The sequence below is a fragment of the Eschrichtius robustus genome, chromosome 16 (genome assembly GCF_028021215.1).
Source record: "Eschrichtius robustus isolate mEscRob2 chromosome 16, mEscRob2.pri, whole genome shotgun sequence".
Taxonomy (NCBI): domain Eukaryota; kingdom Metazoa; phylum Chordata; class Mammalia; order Artiodactyla; family Eschrichtiidae; genus Eschrichtius; species Eschrichtius robustus.
The window spans coordinates 30,068,654-30,095,371 of NC_090839.1; the positions used below are offsets into that span (position 1 = coordinate 30,068,654).

At 44.2% G+C, this 26,718-nt stretch overlaps 1 protein-coding gene across 2 annotated transcripts; it reads right to left on the reverse strand.

The window, feature by feature from the left end:
• Window positions 1-232: 232 nt before the first annotated feature.
• On the reverse strand, window positions 233-26,718 carry SNRPB (small nuclear ribonucleoprotein polypeptides B and B1). 2 transcript variants are annotated; one of them, XM_068565664.1, is made up of 8 exons: window positions 26,554-26,718; window positions 26,317-26,375; window positions 6,914-7,065; window positions 4,647-4,758; window positions 3,065-3,217; window positions 1,678-1,816; window positions 1,232-1,357; window positions 233-388 (listed from the first exon to the last, which is right to left on the reverse strand). In XM_068565664.1, the coding sequence occupies exons 1-8, from the start codon at window positions 26,669-26,671 to the stop codon at window positions 351-353; spliced, it is 897 nt and encodes a 298-aa protein (XP_068421765.1). In that variant the 5' UTR covers window positions 26,672-26,718; the 3' UTR covers window positions 233-350. The 2 variants fall into 2 exon arrangements, with proteins under 2 accessions (XP_068421765.1, XP_068421766.1); XM_068565665.1 differs by having other exon boundaries at window positions 233-533.

Here is a 26,718-nt window from a genome sequence, read left to right on the forward strand (position 1 = left end):
TTTATTTCAACAAAATGATCTTTGCCAGTTTGACAGGTGAAATGTCTTCTTGTAGTTCAATTTTGTAATTCTCTTGGATGAGGCTGTGCATCTCTGCAAACGAATGAAGTATTTTACAAGGGAAGCAGCTATGGATTAGGGCTAAATTTTTTCAAGGCAACGCTTCTTGACTCGTATTAAGCACCCAGCATATCAAAGGTTTTTCTGAAAATAAACAAACATACCAGGTGCATTTATAATATTCTCTTAAGAGTTTATTATAAACTAGTGTCACAGGCCACAAGGAAGTAAAAGGACTATGTACAGCCTTACGGGAAACAGGCAGGGAGCTGAGGAGGGCCAAGATGAGTCTAGGGCCTTGGTGGGCGCATTCCCGGGGGAGGGGGCCCTGTAAGGGAAACCAGACAATCCGGTGAGACTCCGCGGAACAACGGCTTAACAAACAAACAGGTGTGGTAACGTGGCCCTGGGGAATCGGGCCCACGCCTCTGTGGAGCTACTTCCATAACTCTGTGGCCAAGGTCAAAGAAGGCCTGAAGTAAGAGTAAGAAGTTTAGTCAGTGCCTGATCTGCAACTTGAATCCCCACCCTACCCCAGCCTCCCACACCCTGCAGTTATCAAATGATCAGAGGGGGACTTCTCTGGGGCTAACTGGGCTCCTATGCTTATAAAGCTCATAAATGGAAAACCCGAATTAGAGACACAGTGGTCAGCAAGTTTGGCCGTGGGTTAACTTAGAGGCCACTATGGCTCAGTGGAAAGAACACTGGTCTGGACACTGAGCTCTCTCTGGGCCTGTTTCCTCATCTATAAAATGAGAGAGCTGATCTGCTTCAGCATTTCTCAAACTGGAATTAAACAGATATACATAATAATGTAGCAAAGCCCAGAGCCCCTCCTTAATTACTAGACACTCCCAAACCAAAGGGTATAAGACCTTTGTTGGTCATGCAACAGAATGCATTATTTCACAGTGACCTGGGAATACTGCCTTGGACACTGAGCCCTGTGTACAGGGCTGCTCTCACTGATCTAAGAGGGAGGTAAGGTCAATTTAAGAAATGCTTGTTCCCTCTTTCCTTTCTGGACAAAACTGTCCTCTACGAGTTCACTTCCCGAGGCTTAAGGCCTAAAAGCCCAAAGGTATGGTCAAAATCCAATCTTCCCTCCATTTCCCATCCCAACATGGCTCTAGAGAAGGAAGTCAACGCCACTGCTGCAGGCACTTACCTCGCATCCCTGGGGGAGGGGGCCGCATGCCTGGTGGGGGCATGCCCATTGGAGTGCCTCGTCCAGGGGGAATCCCCATTGGGGGACCCATGGGAGGCCTCATACCAGGAGGTGGGCCCATCATGCCTACAAGAGAAAAGCCCCAAGAATATAGCTCAAGTGTCTGTCTTGAAAAGGTAGCAGGAAACATACAAAACTATCCACCAAGTTTTGAGACGGATGGACCATTCCACCCTCCCAGCCCCTCCTAGGAAACTAGGACTTGAGCCAAAGAAGTGAGGCTCTTGCTCAGATAGTTCCACAGTCAGTCAACCAAGCTGGATCTCAGAGTAATCCTGCTTAATTATACAAACTCGTCATCAGTTTCAGTCAAGGTTATGTCTCATCATAAATCCAGCTAAGGCATCTTCTATCAATTAGCAAGGTTCTCCTCATGGGCTTCTCACCTGGAGGGGGTGCCCCTCGGCCCATAGGTGGGGGAGGACCCGCACGGCCGGGTGGGTACTGGGTTGGGGCCCCTGCAATACTGGCTGTGGCAGCAGCTGCAGCTGCTGCAACAGTGCCTCTTCCTTGTGGAGTCATCACCTAAGAGGACACAGGAAAGAAGTTAGGTAGAACAGTACAGTGCAGTGCAGTGTCCCACTCTCCTCCCCAACTTTGTAAAGAAACAGCAGACGCCAAATCCCCTAAGCTACAACTCACAGCATCAGACTTCCTATCTAAAACTATCTGCCAGGGACTTCCCTGGTGGTACAGTGGTTAAGAATCCACCTGCCAATGCAGGGGACATGGGTTCGATCCCTGGTCTGGGAAGATCCCACATGCCGCAGAGCAACTAAGCCCATGCACGACAACTACTGAGCCTGCACTCTAGAGCCCGCGCCACCACAACTACTGAAGCCCGTGACCTAGAGCCCGTGCTCCGCAACAAGAGAAGCCACCGCAGTGAGAAGCCCGCGCACCACAACGAAGAGTAGTTCCCGCTCACCGCAACTAGAGAAAGCCCGCATGCAGCAATGAAGACCCAACACAGCCAAAAATAAATAAATAAATTTTTAAAAATAATAATAAATATATAAGTAAATAAAAAATAAAACTATCTGCCAGAGAAGATCAAGCTTGAATGCTCAATTCCCATTTTCTAGGCCTAAGTTAAGTATGCCCAATCCAAATTAGATAAGGCACTTGCATTTTCAAATAAGACTGATAATAGGTTGCAAGAGCTGTAGTACAGCTGACCTTGAACATGGGTTAAAACTGCCAGGGTCCACTTATACGCAGATTTTTCTCAATACATACTATAGTACTACACACAATCTTGGTCGAATCCTTGGATACAGAGTGCCAACTGTAAAGTTATATGCAGATTTTCAACTAAACCGTTGGCATTCCTAACCCCTGCATTGTTCAAGGGTCAAGATTTCAAATGCTGTCATGGAAACACTTTGTTCCAATTCAGTTGGCCAAAATACTTTTTATACATCTCTTTATTTTTTTTTTCCATTTTTTGGCCATACCTCGCAGCACGTGGGGTCTTAGTTCCACGACCTGGGATCGAACCCATGCCCCCTTGCAGTGGTAGCGCAGAGTCCTAACCACTGGACCACCAGGTAAATCCCCTGCATCTTTACTTTAATAGCATCAACATTATTTATAATAGCAAGTTTTCCTTTTTGCTTGGGACCCTGGGACCATATGTGAAGCAAGTGAAATACTGATAGCCTGACAATCATAGGTTGACTGATCATTCTGGACTCTTCCCAAACTGTGGACCCTCACTCTATCCTTTATTTTGACCACCAGACGTTGGTACCCCCTTCCCCAACTCCTCACCTGTTGGGATGGCCCACCAACCCCACGGACCGGCCCAGCAAGTCCTGCAGGAGCCTGGGGCATGGGAACACCAGCTGGGATTCCTCTGCCAGCAGCTCTGCCAATCCCTGGGCCCCCAGCAGCTCCAGCAAGTGGCACTCGTGCAATGCCAGTCTGAAAAATAAAGATACATGTTAAAATGCTTGTGGCCTAGAGAATCAGAAGTACACTTTGAAATATCATTGACAAGAGAACCCCTCAGATTTATAGCGCATTGAAACAGCTTCTTATAAACACTACCCACCTATGTGTTAACACCATTCCTCCTCCATCCAAGATCATATGCCTAACAGGCTAGAAGAACTTAAGAGTAAGTCAAGAGAAAAATGCACAACTCAACCTGTATGCACTCCTATAAAAATTAAACCAACAAATGGCCAGGGCTCCATTCAGAAGGGTGTGTATGGCAGACAAGAGCACTTGACCTGGCATCAAAGAGACATGAGGTCCAGTACCAGCTCTGATTCTCACCTGGTGGGTGATAGTGGGCAAGTAATCCCACCATTCTAGGACTTTTTCCTTATCTGCAAACGATGGGGTTATGACAAAACTGGTTGTGATCATGAAGGTTTACAATGGGCAACATTAGAGTAGCTATGAGTAGGTACATATGCTGTCCCTTGCAGACATTTACAATCAGGAAAAGCTTCAATGTAAGACTCTAAAAAGAAGGAAATGACTAGGATAAACTACTCTGTACTCACTTGAGAGTATCTTTAAGTCATTAACATGACTTTTTAAAAGTGTACAGCAACTGGAAAAATGTTTACAATGTTAAGCGAAAAAGCAGAATGATATATTACATACCTATTACATGTTAAGTAAAAAAAAAAAAATACATGTGGACAAAAATTAAAACAAGGTAAGAGGATTATTCCTTTAACAAACAATATCTTAAAATGAAAAAGGGAAAAAAAATTTGGTTAGATTCTCTAAAGCCTCTTCGATTTCTAAAGGTAGGCTGCTGTTAATGAACCAAGATTGCCTGGAATCAAATGCCAGTATCACCACTTTCTAGCTGTGACACCTTGTGCAAGTTACTAAACCTCAGTCTGTATTATCTATAAAGTGGGAATAATTTATCTCAAAAGACTGTTATAAGGATTAAATCAAATACTGAAGGTCCCACAGAGCTTGGCGTATAGCAGATGTTTAATAAATATTAACTATTATTCTGTAACTGTACAAAAAATACATATGTATTCTACTGTTTGGAGTTATGACTTTTTATGGTCCACTAAACTGTCATCACATTAAGAATTGACCCGGATGGCCTTAGATGCCTCTTCTGTTGACTCACTATGTCCAACAACTAAAGAAGGGAGGGCTTTCAAGTTAGAAACCCTCAAATTCTAGTTCCCTACTTCTTACTTGCAAGGTAACCTCTTTAAGATTCTGGTTTATTATCTGTAAAAGGGGGACAGAAACCAGAGGATGCCTGTGAGTACTGCAGTGAAAGAGAGAACCCCACACAGAGCCTGGCTCAGGTGGGGCCTCCCTTGCACAAGGTTCCTGGCCTTGCACTGGCTCTCTGCTGACTTACATCTTTGGGAGGTGGTCCCTCTACTGTCATTGAGACCAGGTTCTCCCCTCGAAGTAGCACCAGACCAAGGACTCGCTTCTCTTCTCTCTCCGCTTGTTTTGAGTTCTTTGGTCTAAAGACAGGTTTAGGAGAAGGAACAAAAAACCAAGCATGAGAAAAAGGGTAAAGTTCATGTTCACCTACCTAAGGACCCTCCAAGATTTGTTTTACACTATATCTACTGACAAATGGTACATAAACTTTCCCTAAGACAGCTCCTCTGGACAGTCTTCACAGGCTGAACTTGTAACCCCTTAGGTGGTTGTCTCCTGTGCCAATAGGATGCACACACCAAGAGACAGGGTAAGAGTCAAGAAAGCCCAGCCCTGGCTCACTCACGTAGCCACTGTGAAAGCCTTTCCTCAGTCAACTCTTCTTTGCTATTACCCTTTTCCTCCCTCTAGCTTAAGGCCTCACCAGTGCCAGGAGGCAGCCAAAACAATTCCTCAGTCAACTGAATCCCACTCATTCCACTTACATGCAGTATCCTTCTAGTACCAATTCAACCCCACAGGCCTGTAACTCCACCCCTCACCTCACATTAGAAATAGAAGCCATAGGGGGCTTCCCTGGTGGCGCAGTGGTTGAGAATCTGCCTGCTAATGCAGGGGACACGGGTTCGAGCCCTGGTCTGGGAAGATCCCACAGGCCGTGGAGCAATTGGGCCCGTGAGCCACAATTACTGAGCCTGCGCGTCTGGAGCCTGTGCTCCGGAACAAGAGAGGCCGCGATAGTGAGAGGCCCGTGCACCGCGATGAAGAGTGGCCCCCGCTTGCCACAACTAGATAAAGCCCTCGCACAGAAACGAAGACCCAACACAGCCATAAATAAATAAATAAATAAATTTAAAAGAACCAGAGCGTGAATTTCAGAACCCTTAAAAAAAAAAAAAAAAGAAAATAGAAGCCATAAAGGAAAAGGTTAAGAGTTAACTACATAGAAATTACACCTCCGCCCTCAAAGAACAAAAAACAGAAATCTCCAAACAGCAACAACCAGAAAAGTATGAACAAAATATAAATGAATGTAAACCAGGACAAATAACTGCAACAAGATGGGGAAAGGAAAGGAAAGCCACAGCCAATATCCTACGAATAAACACAGAATACCCTGATTTTTTAAAATAACTTAAAGGTTTCATTTTAGTGATATTTTATATTAAATTAACAGTAATTTTCTGTGGGTGTCATTTTTTCCTCTTTTTTTTTTTTGACTTATCTATATTTTCTTATTTAATAAAAGCATGTATTGCCCTTTCACAATTAAAAAAAAAATCCTTTCTGGGTATTTTAACTTTTTTCTTACATACTTTTATGTACTTTTAATAAATATTTTTTAATAGGCACTTTTTTATTATCAGAGTAAAGTTAGTTTCATTTAAAAATACAGAAGAGAACAATTTGGAATAGTTCTACACTGATCTGTTGGCCACTGTCTAATGTGTACCTGGCACTCAGCCATCTCTACCACATTTTCTCTGCTGTATTTCTTGACCTCATGCCACAAAGAAAACAACAGTCCCAAAGAGAATCAAAGGGAATTCACAGCCACTGGCAACATACTATGGACGCTGCACATGGCAAAAGAGAGCTGGATGATCATGGAAGTCATGTAACTTCTCTGGGCCTCAAGATGCCTTGAATGTAAAATAGGATGAAATGCAAGACCACATCTTTTAATAGCCTAGAAGCTTAAGATCTGTGAGTCCTAAGACAAGGGAATTACCTAATAACTTATGGAATTGTATTCTCCAATTGTTTCTATAAATGTCAACAAGAAATCACTGGCCCCAAACCCACAAGGGGAGCTGAGCACTTACCCTGAAGAGGGTCAGAGGCTTCTTAAAGCAGTTTCAGACCAGGCTGCACTGGGAGAGCCCTTTAGGCTACAGCTTTACAAATAGGCAATGAGGCCAGAAAATCAAGCTCTCCCCCCTTACACACCTGTGGGGAGAACATGAGAGCCCTTTACCCCAGTACCCAGGGGCACGCAGTCAGAGAAACAAAAAGCCTAGCAGCCCTCCTTACAATTTGTACTCTGCTAGAAGTAGACAGCAAGACTAAGGAAACAGATGTCTTAGTGTCCAACATCCCCATTTTAATCTGCCCTGTAAAACAGGAAAGTAAATCAAGAGGAACTAGTTAGCTACATCACCGCCTGTCACTTGGCCCACCCACCCAATCCACTCCCCATCCACCCAATCCCTCCCCCCACAGCCCACTCCTCACTTGATCTTCCTGAACTCATCACAGTCACAGAGGATCAAATTCATATGCTTGTCAAAAGCTTTAAAGGTGCCAATGAAGATACGGCCATCTTGCAGGATGCACCTCATCCTGTAGTCGATGTGCTGCAGCATCTTGCTGCTCTTGCCCACGGTCTGCAAGGAGAAATCAGCAAGAATAGGACTCAGCTCTTTTAGACCCACATAGCCCTGGTCCTTCCTTAAAACTTCTGCTGCAGCCTTCTTTTCCATGTCTGTCTTTCTCAGTATTCTCAGCTCTGCCTTCCAGCCACAGCCCTTTCCTGGGAATTCTCTCACATCACCCTGTTTTCAACCCTGACCTGTTATTCTTCCTTCCCTTAAAATCATCTTTCTCATATTACAATTGCCTTTGTCTATGTTGTGTATGTTTCAGGGGTGAGAGGGTAAGGTGGCTCCAAACTAATGAAACCCAAGTATATCAGAGATTAGCCATCTGCCATTGTGTACATTATAGGTGCTGTCAAACACCAACATCCCATTAAAAAGACTGAGTAAAAGAGCTGGAATGGGACTAGCACTAAGAATCCAATCAATGAAGAGCTTGTTATCAGAAAGGAGCTGATCAGCTTGGAAGCGAGAATGGAATCCTCCAAATCAATAATTTGTTAGTGTGTCTCCAAGACTACCTTTAGGACAGAAAAACTTTCTGGTGCTCAGAGTGCTAATGAGTTTGAACACATAAGGAGAATATATAACCTGATATACTCCTTAATTAACCCAACAACCGATTCTGCTTTATAGCCTGGCTTCCAATGTAGTTTTGCTAAAACAGAGAGACTATATAGACCTCACAATGAGAATGTCAAGTGCCCTTGGCAGTTACACTTCTCTCTAGAAATAAATGACCTGGCATTTGCTTTGTTACATCAGCCTCCTATCAGTCTGACTGGTATAGGCCAATCCTAACTCATGCAAGGGCCTTCTAAGTACCAGGCACTGTGCTTACTATTCACTCTGTGAGCTTGGACGAGCACAGGTGCTCTGAACCTACAAATGCATGGATTGGAATCTCGACTCCTGCCACCCTGGAGACCCAAGTTATGTGGTTCAGTCTCTTTCAGATGACCATTTTAACCCAATTGTAATCACAGTTTCTAACCACACGGTCTGAACCTTTATGGTAACATTTATTGGTCCATCTGTCTTGTACAGCTAATTCTTACTGGGTGCTCACTGGCAGGCACTGCCATAAACACTATTCTCTCACTTAATCTTTAACATCAGATTTTACAGATGAGGCCACTGAGGCTGTAAGAGGTTAAGTTGTGTTGGAAGTTAGTCAGCCTGAATCCAGTGCCTACTCTTCTAACCAATTCTCCAAACAATACCCTACTAGGTTTCCCTGCTTCCAATTCACCCAATATATAACAGCTACCGAACAGAGTTATCTTTCTAAACACAGCTAAGTTCATGTCATTTTGCTGGTTAAAATCCTTCAGTGGCATCCCTCATCACCAACAAAATTAAGTAGCATGTAAGGCCATGAATAACCAGACTCCTGCCAATTCCTCCCACCTCATTCTTCCTTTTCCCCTCCAGGGACTTTCAATAGTGCTACCCCTTCATGCTTTGTTCTCGCAATCCTTCGGATCTATACTATTCCCTCCCATTTTCGCTGGGAAAACGCCTGACAATCTTTCAGGACTCTGCTCCAGAAAGCCTTCTTACCCCGCCCCCCGCCGTTACTTTTACTTAATGCTGAATTACCATTCCGAATAATACTATCTGTGTCCCAAAATAGAGAGTGAACTCGGTGAAGTAAACATTTCATTGTGCAGCCCCAGGGCCTGAAAAGTCAGACATACTCAAACATACATATATGCTGAACAAACGAGATGAACTTTTCCTCCACACATTCATCCTCCGTTCACTCCTCCCCATCTACTAGAACCAAGACTCTAGTTTCGGACACAAGCCCTTCCACCTCTTTCCGCAACTCCTTCTCGGACCCTCACCCGCCTTCACAAGTCTGAGTCTCTCACCGGGTCTTCCCCAGTACCCCTGCGGCGCTAGTACCTGCTCCGACACCCCAGACACACACACTCATGCTGCAAAGTTTACTCAGCGCCTACGGGATCCCAAGCACTGTGGTCACAGCGGCGTGGAGGACCGCAACGCAGTTCTAACCTCTCCTGCACCGAGCGACCCTGGCCTGGGACCCTCATTTCCAGCCTTCCCCTCCCCCACCCCGCCGAGCGACCAAGGTCCGGGTCTTCCCTGCCCCGACTGAGGGGCCGCGGCGGCCGGGGCCTTCACCGCCCGGAGCGGCCAACCCACGGCCTCCTTCCCGGTTAGTCGCGCTCCCCACTCCACAACAGACTCAGGAGCTCCCGCGCCGCCGGCCTGTGCCTCCTCACCATGGTGGCGGTTCTGATGGCTCCGATTCCCGCCGGATTCGCCTCCGCAGAGGCCTAGAAGCCCGCCACTAGCTCGCTTCCCGCCGCCGCTACCGGAAACGCGACCACGGGCAAAATGGGGTAAGGTATAAGGCTGCTTCCGGTCCCGGAGCCAGTCCCTTGAGTTCCGGCGGAGGTGCTGAGCCGTGAGCTTAGAGCGGGGCGGGGCTTCGGGCGGGGTTGAGGGCGGTGCTAGCGTCAAATTGAATCGCAGAGGCTTAGGATCTTCTCTGTTGGACACCTTCCTAGTTTCTGTCGGTGCTAGAGCTGCTCCTCTTCACCCTCATCACCCAACCCCCCGCGCCCCAGCCCATTAACTCTCGGTCCTCATCTCCCACCACTCTACCCCAGCTCTGTCCTCTACAGCCAGTGTCCCTGCTTTTCCGTGAACTTAGTCGACCTGCTTCAGCTCCTTTGCATTTGCTGTTGCCTCTGCCTGGAATGCTAGTCGTCCAGGTATGTGCACGGCTCACGCCCTCACCTTCCCGACTTAAGCTCAAATAATATTTTCCCACTGAGGACTTTACTTGCCGTCCTGTTTAAAACTGCAACCTTCCCACCCATCCCTGTTTTATTTCTCTCCTTAACATTGATTGCTAACATACTATATATGTTATTTTATTATCCCTCCCCATTAGAATGTAAGTTCAAAGGGTATAGATTTTTCTTTGTGTATTGTTCATTGCTGTAGTGCCTAGAAGAACACTGCTTAGCACAAAACAAGGGCTTAATAAATATCTGAATGAATGAATTTATCAATCCCATCCAGTCCCATGACTTTTGAATGCTACCTATAGGATCGGGTTTTTCAAATTTATTCCTCTAACCCTGGGCTCTTCATTTAACTCTTGGCCTTTAGTATCCATAGACATGGGTGTCTAATAGGTATACTAAATTTAATATGTTGAAAACTGAATTCTTGCTTCTATTCACTCTTCTTCCTAAAACCACTTCTTACCAGTGTTCCCCATCTCAGAAGTTTCTTGGTTTACAAAACAAAACAACAAACTTGGCAGCATCCTTGACTCCTCTCTTTGAGGAATTCCTCATCCCTGATTCAAAATGTCTTGAATCAGATTGTAGTCACCTGCTCCACTTCTACTATGCTAGTCCTAGGCACCATCATCTCCGTCTTGGATCATTGAACAAGGCCGTAACTGGTCTCTTTGCTTCCTCTCTTGCTCTCACAGCAGCCAGAGGGATCCTTCTATAATGTACTGAGATTATATCAGATGATGTCATCACCCTGCTCTCCACCTCCCAATAACTTCCCAGCACACGTTGGAATAAAATCCAGCCCTGAATCTCTCTCTCTGCATCTAACCTCATCTCCCTCAACATTCCCCTCATTCATCATCTTCAGCCACACTAGTCTCCTTCCTGTTCCTCAAACCCAGCAAGGATATCTTCCATCCCAGGGCTTTTTAATCCTCACACCAGACCTAAGATGCACGTTCTGTCACCCTGTTTCTGTCAACCCGTAGATGAAGAGATGGAGGCTCAGAGAGATGAATTATCTTGTCCAAGGTGGCAGAGTCGACAGTCAGAATAGGAATATGGTGCCATTTGTCTCCTCAGCAGCTCCAAAGTTACCCTGCCTCCTAACATTATCACTTATGCACACACTTAAAAATTACTTATTTAGCACCTACTAAGGCCATGCACTGTTACTGGGATACAAAGTCCCTTCCCTGAAGGAATTTATGTTCTAGTAAGAAAGGCAGACAATAAACCCAACAAATAAGTATACAAGGTAACATTAGAGTGACATGAAAAAATAAATAAAGTAGGGTAGGGGAACTGAGAGTGATGGGTTGCAAGTTTGGCTAGATGGTCAGAGAAAGCCTCTCTGAGGAGTGGCATGTGAGCAGAGACCTCAATCAAGTGAAGGACATTCCAAACATTTCATATAAAGGGAATCATGTAATATGTGATCTTTTGTAACTGCCTTCTTTCACTTAGCATAATGTTCTCAAGGCTCATCCACGCTGTGGCATGTATCAGTAGTTCACTTCTTTTTATGGCTGAATAATATTCCATTGTATGGATAGACCACTTTTGTTTATCCATTCATTAGTTGACAGACATTTGGGTTGTTTCCACCTTTGGCTATTATGAATAATGCTGCTATAAACATGCATGTACGCTTTCATGTGATTATATGCTTTCATTTCTCTTGCATGTATACCTAGGAATGGGTCATGTGGGTCATATTGCTTGGTCGCATGGTAACTTTAATCATTTGAGGAACTGCCAGACTGTTTTCCAAAGGGGCTGCACCATTTTACATTCCCACCAGCAGTGTATGTGAGTTCTGATTTCTCCACGTCTTCACCAATGTTTGTTACTATGTGACTTTCAGATTCAAGCTATCCTAGTGTGTGTGAAGTGGTATCTATCTCAAAGTTTTGATTTGCATTATTACCCTGATGACTAATGATGTCCAGCATCTTTTCATGGACTTATTGGCCATCTGTGTATCATCCTTGCATTGTCTTTTATTATTGAGTTGTGAGAGTTCTTTATGTATTCTAGATATAAGTCCCTTATCAGATATATGATTTATAAACATTTTCTCTCATTCTGTGAGTTGTCTTTTCACTTTACAGTGTCATGCACAATAGTTTTTAATTTTGATGAAGTCCAATTTATCTTTTTTCTTTTGTTGCTCAGGCTTTTGGTGCCATATCTAACAATCTTTTACCAAATCCAAGATCATGAAGATTTAACCCTATGTTTTCTTATAATAGTTCTACAGTTTTCGTTCTTACATTTAGATCTTTGATACATTTTCAGTTATTTTTTGTACATGACATAAGGCAAGAGTCAAACTTTATTCTTTGGCAAGAAGATATACAGTTGTCCCAGCACCATTTGTTGAAAAGACTATTCTTTCCCCCACTGAATGGTCTTGGCACTTGAGGAAATCAGTGGACCATAGACACATGATTTTATTTCTTATCTCTCAATTCTATTCCTTTGATCTATATGTCTATCCTTATGTCAGTACCATTGCTTTGTAGTAAGTTTTGAAATCAGAAAATGTGAGTCCTCCTAATTTGTTTTTCTTTTTCAAGATTGTTTTGGCATTCTGCATCCCTTGAAAATTCCATATTAATTTTAGAATCAGCTTGTCAATTTCCACAGATCAGGAAAAGAGGGCCATGAATTCCAGAGCTGGGGGGGTTATACAAGCTATTCACTCGGCCTTTGTTTGGTAAAGTATTCCCAAGATTCAGTCTAGATCAGGGATTTGCAAACATTTTCTGTTAGGAGTCAGATAGTATCTTAGGGTTTGTGGGCCATATGGTCTCTAATGCAATTACTCAACCCAACCATTGTAGCATGAAAGCAGCTATAGACAATATGTAACAATGTGTGGCTGTGCTATGATAAAACTTTAATTATGAACACAAATATGTGTCACAAAATATTATTCTTCTTTTGATTCTTTCCAATGATTTAAAATGTAAGAAGCATTCTTAGCTTGCAGGCCTTACAAAAATAGGTGGCAGGCCAGATTTGGCCTTCAGGCTGCATTTTGCCATCCCCTGGTTTAGACCATTAAGTTTGTGTCTGGGTTCAGGGCCATTGACCCAGCTAGTATTAATAATAATTTTGACGTGCATTATTTCTTTGGTTTATCTCTGGGTTCACTGAATAACTGCAGTCAAAAGTTCGTGTCTTTGCCCTCATATAAAAACTGTACACATTCACATCTGTATCAACGTGGGTCCAGTGAGGAGACAGAAACCACACAGTAACTTAAATGGGAAATTTAGCAGGAAGAATTGCTTTGCAATGATAGGAAAGTAACTGTAAATATTAAAAGAAAACCCTCAGCTAAGGGAGAGAACCTAAAGAAGGATAAAACTAGAAGGAGGTTTCCCTCCCCAAGGTTTGGGTTCAGCCCTCACTAGAGAATGTGTGGTTTCAGCCCACTGGATGGTGGAGAAGTTGGCAGGAAGGGCCAGAACTTTGCACAGGCCAGAGCTGGTCTGCAGTTGCCAGGCAAGCAGGAATATCCCTCTGGAGCACAGGCAAGCCAAGGCTGGTTGGCAGGTACACAAAGGGAGCCCAACATGCACAGACAGTCAGGGTGTTGATGTTGACACAAAGCCTGGACCACACAGTATCTGTGTCTGAAGGGCCGCAGCAAACAAACCTCTGGGGCACAAGTCAGCCAAGACTGATGGGTGGGTGAGCAGAAGAGGTCAAGGTACTGCTATAGGTGCTGCTAGAAATGGAAGCTGAAAAGCTGCAAAAACCTAGTGCACTTAGGTGCACAGCTTGGGCTGGGGCAGCTACGGGTGGCTGCTGGGGCCCTGGTGCACATGCATGTGGAGCTAAGGAGAGGGTCTGGGGAGCAACGACCAGGCTGGGGAGGCTCTGAGCCTCTGCACAGGATGAAGGTCCAAGGTGGCCCCAGGGTGTGTCCCCATGGCGCTGAAGAGAGGGTACAGGAGCAGCAACCTGGGCTGGGGCACAGGCCTGTGCTGTTGGGGCTCCTGAGCCACCACCACCTGGGTGGAGAGCTGGAGAAAACACAGGGTGGCCAATCGGTGGAGAAAGCTGTGTCCCTGCAGGCATTTAGCATGAGAGAAAACTGCACAGGCCGAGAAGCAGGGGAAAAGGGTACTCTCCAGGAGCCTGGTGGAAGAGCCACCTACACCAGGAGAGAGGACCCCTTCCTCCGGCAGTGTTGCTCCAGAACAGCCCACTACTGATGTACCTCATGCCAGCTGACAAAGGAAAAATATATAAAGGGCCCAGATCCATTTTCACAGATCAGGCAACAAAAGGTGAATTTGGAGCTAAGACAATATACTGATTAAGTGACACCACTCCACATACACCCAAACATATTCTACCATACAGGTCAGCAGAATGCAGGCCTTGGAGGGAAAAGATGATAGCCTCTAAAGAAGGAACTACTCTCATGATAAACATAGATAAGACGTTGGCTTTCTGCTTGGATTCTTGGAGTGATGAGCACTTTTTATCTTTTGCAAATGTTTCTACTGTTGGAAAGCTGTGTTTGCGGGGGTGCTTTTAAATTCTACATCCAGGTGATCACCAAGTGCTTTGAAGACCAACCCTACGAAGCCTATCTTCTCTTTCAGTCCACAAAACTATCACCATAGTTGTCCTGTAAATTTTGCCTGGACAAGTGCAACACTTCTGACCTCCCAGATTTACCCTGGTCTCAGTGCTATTCATCATACCTTTCTCTTAAGTTTTCTCTCAGATTCCCCACATCATCTCTTCCAGGTCTTCAACACCCACATAATTCCTGTACCAATATATTAAGCAGAAAATCTGATCTCAAATGCTTTCACAATTTTATTAGTCAGGCACACCTCCAGTATTGCAAAATTTACTTACTCTAAGATTTTTACAAGTTGAACCCCTCTATCAAAAGACAAGGAAGCCTCTTTTAGTGGCAGTGTTTATTAGACCTAGGGGAAGGTCAGGGTCCTGCTGCTTTTACCCAAGGTTATTATAACACACAAAAGAGAGGCAGCTCAGACAAAAACTATTATAAGTAGCATTAAACTTCATAAAATTAAGCTCTCTTCCCCCCAGACAAAAAATAGCTTTCTAGTTCCCAGAAGAAGTAGGAAGTAGGGAAAAGGGGAACTGATGACTAGTAGCAGCAAGGATTCTGCAAAACCAGCTCTGCCTTAGAGCCTAGTAAGCAAGGTAAGCTGGGCCCCACACTGTGGTCTACATTAGAAGCAGACAAGCCTGTCCCTGTGTGTAATCTGGCTTTGTGAGATTTTCCAATCCTCAGCTGTTGCCTCAACACTCAGACAGAGAAGGAATGCTTTTATCCTTTTTAGAGCACTGATGTCTGGAACTCTAGAAATCTGGTCTCATTTTTTTAGGATTCTAGAATGTCATATTTCAACCTGTCCTAAACTTCTCTTTAAAGGGCAGTTGGGTTTTTGGCTATTCTCCAAAATGATTATGAGGTTAAAATTAATGAATAGGGTACAGAGCTAGATAAAAATAATCTTTATATAAGAATATGGATTTTTATCCCTTATATATGTCATGCATAATTAGGAGGAAATAAAGGATAACATGGTATTTCCATTAGGAAAAAGATTATGCAATGAGAAAATCTCATGTTTTGCCAAGAATCCTTTACCATCTGTTTTCTTTTAGAAAAAAAATTGATAAAAAATTTATACATGCTTACTTTGAATATATGAGAAATATATGTGCAGATATTTAAAAGTCAGATTAGAGCTTGTGTGTATATATTAGGTCACTTTAAATCTGACCCACTGTACCTAATTTCACAGCCAGGGGCTGTCAGATTGCCAGCCATCTTGAAAGTCCCCCCAACCCAGATCCTCTCTGTGACCCACAGGTGGCCCTCACATGGATTCATCACACAAGGTGCCGCCAAATCATCGCATTTTTACACGTTCTCTTGTCAGATTACGGAGTTTCCACACCGTTGTGTTACTGGGTCAGATGTTCCCATATCAAAACTGAAGTTCATTTTTCATAATCTACTGCCATGTTTTTCAGAAAACTAAGCAAAACTCAACATGAAAAAGACAGTTCTAAAACTGAACACGGGGAAGAATGCTGGAGGGTTCTGAAGTCAAGGTCATGCCTCAAAAAAAGGGACAGGACATTTGGATCATTAAATGAAAAGGCCCAAACGAGGTGCAGCTCAAGGCTTTCTAGAGTGGGGTCAAGTGAGGAGGCCAGGAAGGATGCAGGAAGCAACTTGAGTTTGAGCTCCCCAGTTCCCCAAAGCACCCCCACCCAATCGAGGCTTGACCCCCTCATTAGTATAGGACCTGCCTGGACACTGCAGGCCTCTGAGTTTGAGGCCACTGACCTCCTGTCAGAAATAAGCTCTTACTGTAAGTCTGAGCTCCTCCTCCCTGGGGGCAGAAACCAACATCCTAGGGAGTGGGGATGTGTACCTTCCTTTCTTCCGAGGGAGAGCTCACCTCACACACCCCTGTTCTGCTTACTGCTGGGATGGAGTACAGGAGCTGGTTCCAGTGGCCCTTCCTAGAGATAAAGGATGGAATAGCAGCAGTCTGGGGAAGCCCCTTTCCAGGCTTGGAAAGATAACCCCATACCCCTCTCCCTTTGCTGGGCTAGGACTGACAGTCCTTTCCCTGGAACACGTCTGAGGTCGCTACAGGTTATAGGGGACTTCAGTTAAAAAGAATCTGTATCATTTTCTTTCCTCCCACCCTTCCTTCCCAAAGGAAGGTGCTGGTTTGTTCACATGTTTCTCTCCCAATGGCAGGACACAGGGAGGGGTCTTGGGGTCATCTAGAACATAGAGGGCCCATCCCTCTTCAGACCCTAGAGACTGCATACCCATAAACACTTTTCCCTCTGTGGCTTCCAGTTCTGACCCAAAGCAAAGTGTTGATGTTATAAGGGCAGTTCCAGCAAAGAAACGACGGGAAATGTGGCAAAGGGTGGGGACCCACGCTCCCGACACTCACATCCTCTCCACCAGAGCTGACTCAGGACCCACTGGAAAGCTGACTTCATGGCCTTTGGACTCTCTTTTACTGCCCCCTCCTTTGATAGTGCATCAAAATCAGTCTGTGTTTTTTCTGATTTTCAAAGCCTGATATCCATTTTGTGGATCTGGCAAACTCCAACTGAGCAAACAAATTTGCTAGAGCCGAGGCCAACCCTCTCCAGTAAAGAGTTCTGGCTTAGGACATAGAAGTCAGAGCCAGGGCATGCAGAGTTGTCAAAAATCTGGGCAATTTGGGCTCTGAGGGAGGAAGACTAGGACAGGGTGTGATTAAAGGCCAGGTCCTTGGGCTGAAAAACAAGGGCAGGGGTATGACCAGGTTGTCTTCGACCAGTTAGTGGAGGGATGATGTGGGTGTCATTAGCAGGACTAGACCCTAGGTTTGGAGGGATGAGGGGACGTGGCATTGGAGCTGTGTTTAGGGGTTTTTTTGTTTTGTTTTTTTTGGCCGCCCCACGCGGCTTGCAGGATTAGGGCCCAGGGATTGCACCCCAGCCCTCAGCAGTGAAAGCACAGAGTCCTAACCACTGGACCACCAGGGAATTCCCTAGGGGTCTTTACACTTATGATCTGACATGGAAGTAGCTAAGAGACCCAAAGCAATGATTCATGACTGGAAAACAGTTTGGGCGTGGTTAAAGGACCTGATTCTGGAATCTGGAAGGAAAAACAATGCTTCAGTGGTAGAGAAGGATACAGCAGAGACCTGAATAGAGACTAGAAGGAAGAGACAGAAGTCAGGGAAGGGAGCTTTCACAGAAGCCAAAGGGAGTGATCAGTCAGAAGAGGCAACCCAGCCCCCAGAGACCCGGGAAATTCCCTCCCTTCAGTGGGCATGTCTCCAGAACCTACATCATCCTCCCCATGCAACGAATCAGATCCTCCAATAAATCTACTAGGTTCATTGGGACTTATTTTTTCTCAAGGGTTGAATTCATGCAGAAATCCAGGTTGTGAAATTTAATTCCTTTCCAGACAGGTGAGTGACTAAAGCACATAGCCTGAGCTTATTGAACATTTTACGAGAACAGAAGGACATGAAAACATGGGAAAGAATAGGTGTCTGAAAATAAAACAAATTGATTATTCTTACTTAAATAAAGCCTTCTACTTTTTTATTCCATCTGATTACAAAAAGTGGAAAAAACATGTTTATTAAGTTGTTACTGCCATCTTCACTCTCAAAAAGAGTATGGGGAGGGGTGGGGGTCAACACTTCTGAAACCCCCCCAGGTGAGTGAGGTAGTGATCTGTGAGGAGGGGTGTCAGAATAAGGCTCCGCCCACAACCCCACCCACACAGGCCTCCCTGAGTGTCCTCGGCTGCACCAGAAGGTGTAACTTATTGCTAAAGCTTCCCAGTCTCCCTCCCTGCCTTGTAAAGCTTCTCCCCCAAAAGCTGTTCTCTGATGCATCCTGAGGTGTCCTCACCCATTCTCCCCGCACACACAGAGCTTCTATTCTGTATACTCTGGGGTTTGTTGAGGGGCGACTTTTAGCCAAAGCCTCGTCCACACTCCTTGTGTGCTTATGATATCTTAGGGTGGATTCCCTGGAGAGACAATGAGACAGAGAATTGAGTGGCTTACCGGGGAATGAGGACAGGACTGGGCAGAGGAAGAAGCTGACCTGCAATGTGTTTGAGATCATTCAGTCTCATGGGGACCTTGGGATCTGGGACGACCCTGTGGAGTTGTCCCAGCAGAGTCAATGGCTAGGGTTTTGTCTCCCCGTATCAATCAGTCGTTGGCCAGGAGGCATCCCTTGGGAAGTGCAGCTCCCTGTGGCTGAGAGCAAGTCTAGTGAGGAATTCATCTCTGCAGCCATCAGCAGCAGTCTGGCTGGAGCAGCCCCACAGTATCCTCACATAAGGATTCTCCCTACAGTGTGTGAAGAAAGCTGACTGATCACAAGAGCCTTGCCCACACTCCCTGCAAACACACAGCTCCTCCCTGAGTGAGCCATCTGGAGCCCTCCTGTCGGTTCTTTTCCCAATGCCTGTCAGCACTCCCTGAACACACGATGCTTCTCCTGAGTCGGCCACTGGATGTTCCATAAATGCTGACTTGTTGCTAAAGCCTCCCCACAGTCCCTGCACACACAACACTTCCCACCTAAGTGCGTTCTCTTTGTGCACTGAGGGTTGACAGCTACCCACACTCTGCACGCATAAGGCTCCTTCCCTGAATGTGCCTCACTGCCTGGTGAGGGTCAACACATCTCTGAAGCTTCACTCACACCCCACACACACATACAGGCTACTCCCCGCACGTCTCTCTGGCGTAAGAAGAGGTTCGACTAATTGCTAAAGTCCTGCCCAGGACCCCTGCATACACAAGACTTCTCCTCTCAGTGTGTCCTCTTGTCTTATGAGACTTGACTTGTTGCTAAAGCCTCGCCCACACTCCCTGAAAACATAATACTTCACCCCTGAGTGTGTCCTCTGGTGCACAAGGAGGAGTGATTTCTGGCTAAAGCCCCACCCACACTCCTTGCACATGTAAGGCTTCTTCACTGAGTGTGTCCTCCGGTGATTAATAAGGGTTGACACCTGGCTGAAACCTCGGCCACACTCAATATACACGTAAGGCTTCTCCACGGAGTGTGTCCAATGGTGTCTGATGAGGTTCGACTTATCTTTAAAGCCTCGCCCACACTCCCTGCAGACATAGGGCTTCTCCCCTAAGAGGATGGTCTGGTTTGTAATGCAGTTTGATTTGGGGCTACAGTCTAGTTCACATTCTTGACAGTTGACTGCTCCAGAGCTTGAGGTTTCTAATTCCTTCATTTCTTTGTCTGCTTGCACAGGGTTTACCCTTTGGGCTGCGCTGGGCTCTATTTCTACCACTGCGCTGCCTTCTCCAGGACTTGCTGACTGTTCTCAGGGTGGGCTGGGCAATGCACGTAAGGACCATCTCTCCTCTGTCCTCGAGCACCAGGGTCTGGAGTCACCTTCTCTCTCTTGGCCTTCTGTTTTCACTCCAGCAGCTGTGAGCAGAATACTGCTGCCCCCGATGCCCCAGGCCAGAATCCCCAAGGTGGAAGCGATTTTCTACACACACACACCCGGGAAGATCTGTAGCGTGTGTTGGCTGAGGAACTGCTGACAGAAAAAGGCCAGAAGGCAGGAAGAACAGGGGTAGATCTCTGGCTTTGGTTCTGCTGGAGAGAGAAGGTTTTCAGTTAGAGAAGCCCTAAGTAGGGCTGCTGGGCTGTTCTGCCTTGTCTTAGGACAGAGTGTCTTACTGCCACAACTGTAATTGACAATATACATACAACACAATTTGTTTCCCACCAATAATTCCACTTTACATGCCACTTCTACACATTCTACATCCACTCTACATTCCACTTCTACACATTCCATTTTCTATTGCAATCCAGAAAATCCATAACAAAAGCATCTTCTATATGTCAGTCAGACCAGGAACCTTTTCGCTCTGCAAGTAGCCTCAACTGCCCTTAGCCTTTTCCTCTGACTAAATCATCTAAGTCTATATCACATTGATATAGACTGTCCACAACTCTGTTCTACTTGGAGGTAACAGTCTCTATGACCTATGTGGAAATCTCTTTCATGACTTTTCTTATTACAAAATAGAAGACTGATATACAAAAAAAGTCACTAGCTCTGGAAGGCTTTCAAATGTAGGAAACAGTATATGAAACAGTGGTTAAAGAGACTGTATATGAAATAAATCTGAATTTCCAGTTGCCCACCCACAAACCAATACTAAAAATTTCTAAGTACTAGGGTCTCTACTAAAGTATTGTGGATTCAGCAGTGGACAGAAAGACATGCTCCATGATTTCAGGATTCTGGTACCTTGTGCCCAAACTAATCCCATTATAGTGACATCAGACGTGGCTATGGGATTTGCTTTGGCCAACAAAGGTTAGTGAAAAGTTAGTGCTTCTTGCAAACAAGTTTTAAGAGGCACAGTATGGTTCTATCATTGCTGTTTTCCCTCTTCCTTAAGAATCCCATGACCCAGATAGAGGCTGTTCCTTTTGCCTAGATCCCAGAGCCAACAGAGCTGAACCAATAAAGCTGTCTACCTGAACTGTAGACAGTAGATATTAAGTAAGAAATGAACATTTGCAAAGTTTGGGGTTGTTTGTTATCACAGCATTACCTAGCCTAAACTAACTGAAATAGCTCCCCTATGAAAGCTTTAAAGATTATCTCAGGGAGTACCTTTGAAGAAGAGACATCATAACATGAATATGTGAAGAACTAGAGAAAGAGAGACTGGTTTAGGAGGAAAAATAGTATGATCTCAATTTTTGATAAGTCTGAGAATAAACTTGTCTTGTAACCAAATAGAAATATGAAGATAAAGCACAGGTGAGACAGTGACAAAGAAAATGGATTCATTATAATAGGTGATGGGTAAAATCGTTGACGTTCACAAACTGTCCAAGGGTGTGAATACTGACATAGAAAAAAAGAGTATGCAACACAGTCCAAAGGAAAGAAAAAAGTAAGAGAAAAGCCCACAAGAGACATAAGAGGCAGGAGAACTGCAGGATATTGTGGTGCTGAGCAAGACAAAGGACACAACTTCAAGAAATGCAAGTGGGATCCCAGCATTCAATATCAAGACTAATCTGAACAAGGTGATTTTGACATTTTCCTCAGAACCCACTAAACACACATTTTCCTCAGAACCCACTAAACACACATTTTCCTCAGAACCCACTAAACACACAGAGAAGGAAGATAATATGACAAGAGAAAAATAAAAACAAAATCTAGTTAGATTGACTAGCTAAGGCCAAATCAAAACACACAGAACCAGACTGAAACAGATGAATCCACACTTAATTAGATGGAGCTCAAACTAGATGAAATCAGATCAAAACATGTCAAAGAAGATGAAAATGAAAAAAGTAAACCTGATTAATCCATATCAGGGAAATAGCTATGCCATTTAAGGAAACGCCTGAAGAAATTCCTGCCTAAAACTAGTTTGTGTCTCCAAAAATGTGATTTTTCTCTACCTGCTTTATCTAGAACTACAGGAATATCTAGAACCACACCATCCAATATGGCAGCCACCAGCTGTATGCTTCCTGAGCACTTCAAATGTGGCTGGTCTGAACGAAAATGTGTTCTAAGTATAAAATAACAACCAGATTTTGAACACTTAGTACAAAAATAAAGAGTAAAATATCTAATTAATTTTTATATTGATTATATGTTGACATGAAAATATTTTGATATATTGGGTTAAATAAGATATTATTAAAATTAATTTCACCCATTTACTTCTACTTTTTCAAATGTGGTTACTAGGAAATTTAAAATTACCCACATGGCTCACATTATATTTCTACTGGACAGCACTGATTTAGAACAAGGGGCGGGAAAACCATGGCCCACAAGCTAAATCTGGCCCTCTATTTCTGCACAGTCTACAAGCTAAGAATGACTTTTAAATGTTTAAATAGTTGGAAAAAAATCAAAAGAACAAGAATATTTCATGATACATAAAAATTACATGAAATCCAAAATACAGTGTCCACAGAAGTCTTACTAGAACACAGCTATGCTCATTCATTTACCTGTTGTCTATGGCTACTTTAGCCCTACAAGGGCAGAGTTGAGAGTGGTTACAGAAACCATATCACCCACAAAACCTAAAATAGTTACTTTCTGGTCCTTTACAGAAAAAGTTGGCCAACCCCTGATCCAGAGAAATATCACAATCAAAAGTATTTATCAACCTAGATTTAAAGAATCAATGTCAGTTTTTAAATAAATGAAAAAAAAATGGCTTATGAAACTCAAAAGCCATACAAACTTTGATATTTAATGTTAACTTCTGCCTTAGAAGGCATTTCTCACTGCTCTCCCCTGTATACTGTGCCTCCACTGCAGTTCCTTATACCTGGCAGGCACCCCAATTCCTTAGGGCCTTAGCACCGACAAGGTCCTCCACCTGAAATGCTCTTAACCTAGATACCTAGAGTTCTAACTCCCTTTGCTCAAATGTTACCTTCTTGGTGATTTCAAATACCCAATTTCAAAATTCAGCCAGCCACCCCCTCCCACTCAATACTCCTTTCTCCGGTTCTATTTTATTATTATTTTTTACTATGTAGTGCTTATCACCTTCTAACATACCATATTATAATATCCCTATATATGTAATAACCAAAAATGGAGTATAACCTTTAAAAATTGTGAATCACTACGTTGTACACCAGAAACTTATGTAATATTGTAAATCAACTATACCTCAATAAAAAAGAAAATAAAAATGAACATATGCAAAAATTTTTAAATAATAATAATGTCCCTGAATATGAAGCTTTTTGTTAGCTGTCTCCCTACAGTAGAAAGTAAGTCCCCATGGGCAGAGATTACCATTTCATTCACTAACATGTTCTAAGTGTCTAGAACATTTTCTGCCATATGGGAGGTGGTCAGTAAATCTCCACTGAATTAATGAAAGAAAGAACACTGCCTCACCCAACGAGAGCAGATTCCTATAATTCTCCAGCAACACTTCTCTGTATAGGTCCCTCTGCTCAGAGCTCAGTCTCTTCCATTCTGCCTCTGTGAAGACCACAGCCACATCCCTGAATGTAACTGGTACCTATAAAGAAGCAATAAATTAAGGGACATACAGCAAGTCCCCATCAGTCCTCCCACTATGAGGAACATAGCTGGTGGCCCCAGAGAGTCTGGATATGCAAGAAGTTGATCTAATTCTCTTCAGGGTACGTGGTTCTCTGTACCAAGTTCTTCTGGGCATTATTACTGTGGCTTTGTGCTAAAATCTGAGGAGCACGTAACTGATGCATAAAACTCATTCCTGGCCCTCGGAGGCTTTTGATTTCTTTGGAGGAACGATTTGTGAATCAATTTGAAAACCTAAAGCAGTGCTCAATGACCCTGAGGAATGGAGGAATTCTGAGATGAAGAGTAGAGGATGGGCTGGAGAAGAATAAAAGCATCATGTACACAAGGCTTGTGCTGGGCATTAGGGAATGGAGACGATTTAGAGGAGAAAATGAAAGAAAACTTCAACCACAGAGAAAAGCAGGAGTGAACAGATGGAGCCTGGAATAAGCATTTTTGAAGAGTTGAGGTTACTAAATGGGATCTGCAAAATCTGTCTTTGCCTGGTATTTTAGCAACCTTTTTAAAATAAAGCCCTTAATGCTTCACTCACCACGTAGAGCAGTACAGGTGTACCTCATTTTACTGCACTTTGCTTTATTGCCCTTCAAAGATATCAAGTTTTTTACAATTGAAGGATCATGGCAACCCCGCGTCAAACAAGTCTATTGGTGCCATTTTTCCAACAGCATTTGCTCACCACGTGTCTCTGTGTCAGATTTTGGTAATTCTCACATTTCAAATGTTTTTATTATTATTATATTTGTTACAGTGACCTGTGATGAATGATCTTTGATGTTACTACTGCAGCTTGCTGAAGGCTCAGAGGATGGTTACCATTTTTTAGCAATAAAGTTTTTTTAAAGATTTTTTTGATGTGGACCATTTTTAAAGTCTTTATTGAATTTGTTACAATCATGCTTCTGTTTTATGTTTTTGGTTTTTTGGCTGTGAGGCATGTGGGATCTTAGCTCCCTGACCAGGGATCGAACCTGTACCCCCTGCACTGGAAGGCGAAGTCTTAACCACTGGACCTCCAGGATCCAATAAAGTATTTTTTAATTAAGGTATGTATATTGTTTTTTCACACATAATGCTATTGAACACATAATAGACTACAGTATAGTGTAAACATAACTTTTATATGCACTGAGAAACCAAAAATTTTGTGTGTCTCACTTTACTGTGATATTCACTGTACCATGGTGGTCTGGAACCAAACCCACAATATCTCCAAGTTCTGCCTATACTTCAATAAGCTTCCTGGAATGAAAGCAGGGCATTTAGCTCACTTTGCTTCCTAGCCCCAACCCCACTGGACATTCCCTAGGAGTATAACTTTGTGTCCACAGTGTATCAGTGAATGAACAACGCATAACCAATAGGGGAAGACGAATTTACAATCGAGTGAGATTATAATTTAACTCATAGACCTGAAAAGTTGTTTTCATTTTACAGACCAGGAAAATTTATTTAGGCTTTCTCTCATTCTTAAATTCATATATTCTTTCTTTCCCTTTCCCTCCTTCTCCCTCCCCTTATCTATATAATTTTTCTTTGAATATTGGACATTTTAGGTAAAATATTGTAGCAACTCTGGATACCAACCCTGCCCTCTTCCTAGGCTATTGTTGTGGTTGTCTGCTTGTTCATTTGTTTTGAGACCTGTCTGGATTAGTTCAATGAAGGTTATTTCCCCTGAAGCAGTGGCTCCTCAGAGGGTGCAGCCTTGAGCAAACACACAGTCACCCAGACCGTCCCCCTCCTGACAGAGGGCTCTCTTTGTGTCTCTCCTTGACTTCCCCGTTAAGCTTCCAGCAGGTCTGCCTCTATTGGTATCACACCCGGCTGTTAGCCTCCACTATTGGTTGCTGACTGCTCTACTGTTTTCAACAGTGTCCTGGAGTATAAATGGCTCCACAGTCTGATCCAATTAAAGTCAGATCCTTTTGCAGGGGTAATTTTGAGGCCAGTATTTGAGACTTACTCTGAGCCGTAGGAGAGCTCCTCTCAGCAATCTCTTTCCCTGCTTTCTCTGTTAAACTTCCAGCTGATCTGCCATGTCACTTGTTGCTATCACAGGTGTCTCAGTTTCCTCTTAATTGCTTACCACCAAAATCTCCACTGTTTTCAACAACACCCTAAGACTTCAACTTCCCTACTCAGTTCCACGCAAAGCCAGTCCCCTTAGGGAGCGCTGCAGAGCTCTCTGTTCCTATGGCCTGCCTCTCACCAGGGCAGGACCTCTGCACCACTACTCAGAGGTGGCACAGGACCGGCAGACCACTTCGCTCAGTGTGACACTCCTGCTCTAACAGCGGGGCACTGGGCGGGGTTGGCAGCTCCTTTTCTTCTCAGCATGCTTCTCCTAGCACAGGATCTCTGTCTGCCCTATGAGCAAGATGGGGAGAAGGCAATAAGGTCCCTCCTGATTCTTGACCCCCTGTGCCTGAGACAGAGCTTCCATCCTACAAATAGGGTCTAGTGGAGATAGAAAACACCAGACTTCTTGGCCACACTTGCCTGCCACACCGAGCTGGGGGGAATAAGAATTGCTGGTGGCTTGCCCCTCCCAGGGAAAAAGACTGGGAACTGGGGGAAGAAAGTCCCATCTTCTCAGCTGTACCCATTTGGAGTACAGCTTCCATTACACTGAGCTGAAGGGTGACCAGGAGGGAGCAGGTTGTGGGACAAATGCCACAGACTCTTGCTGATTTAGTAGATTTTCTTGAATAAATGTTTCGCTACTTGCCACATGTCCTTAAGAGCACTTTTGAGAGACTTTAAATAAACGTAACCCCAACTCACCAGTATTTTGGACTTTCCCTCCTTTTCTTGAAGCCAGTCAGTCTTGTGAGAAGGCAAACCTAGAGAAGGAAAAAGAAGCTATGAGAAACTGGGGCTCCCATGGTGCTGCCAGAGCAGCTCCTCCGTGCCTTGTGAAGAGGAAGTCGCCCCTTTCCTCAGCTGTGATCACAAGGCGTTCGCAGTAAACCTGGAGCCCTGCTCCCCCCTTCACCTCGCTGGACCCTCAACAGCTCTCACCTTTTGCCTTATGATTCTGAGTCAGTGTCTTCACAGTTTCCATAACTTCCCTGTTCTCCAAAGGCAACATCTCCTCCCAGTTCTGCTCTCTCCAGGCAGAAGGATCAGGCAACGTCATGGCCCCAGGGTCAGCCCAGTGTTCGCCTTGAAATTCTGCCAGGAGGC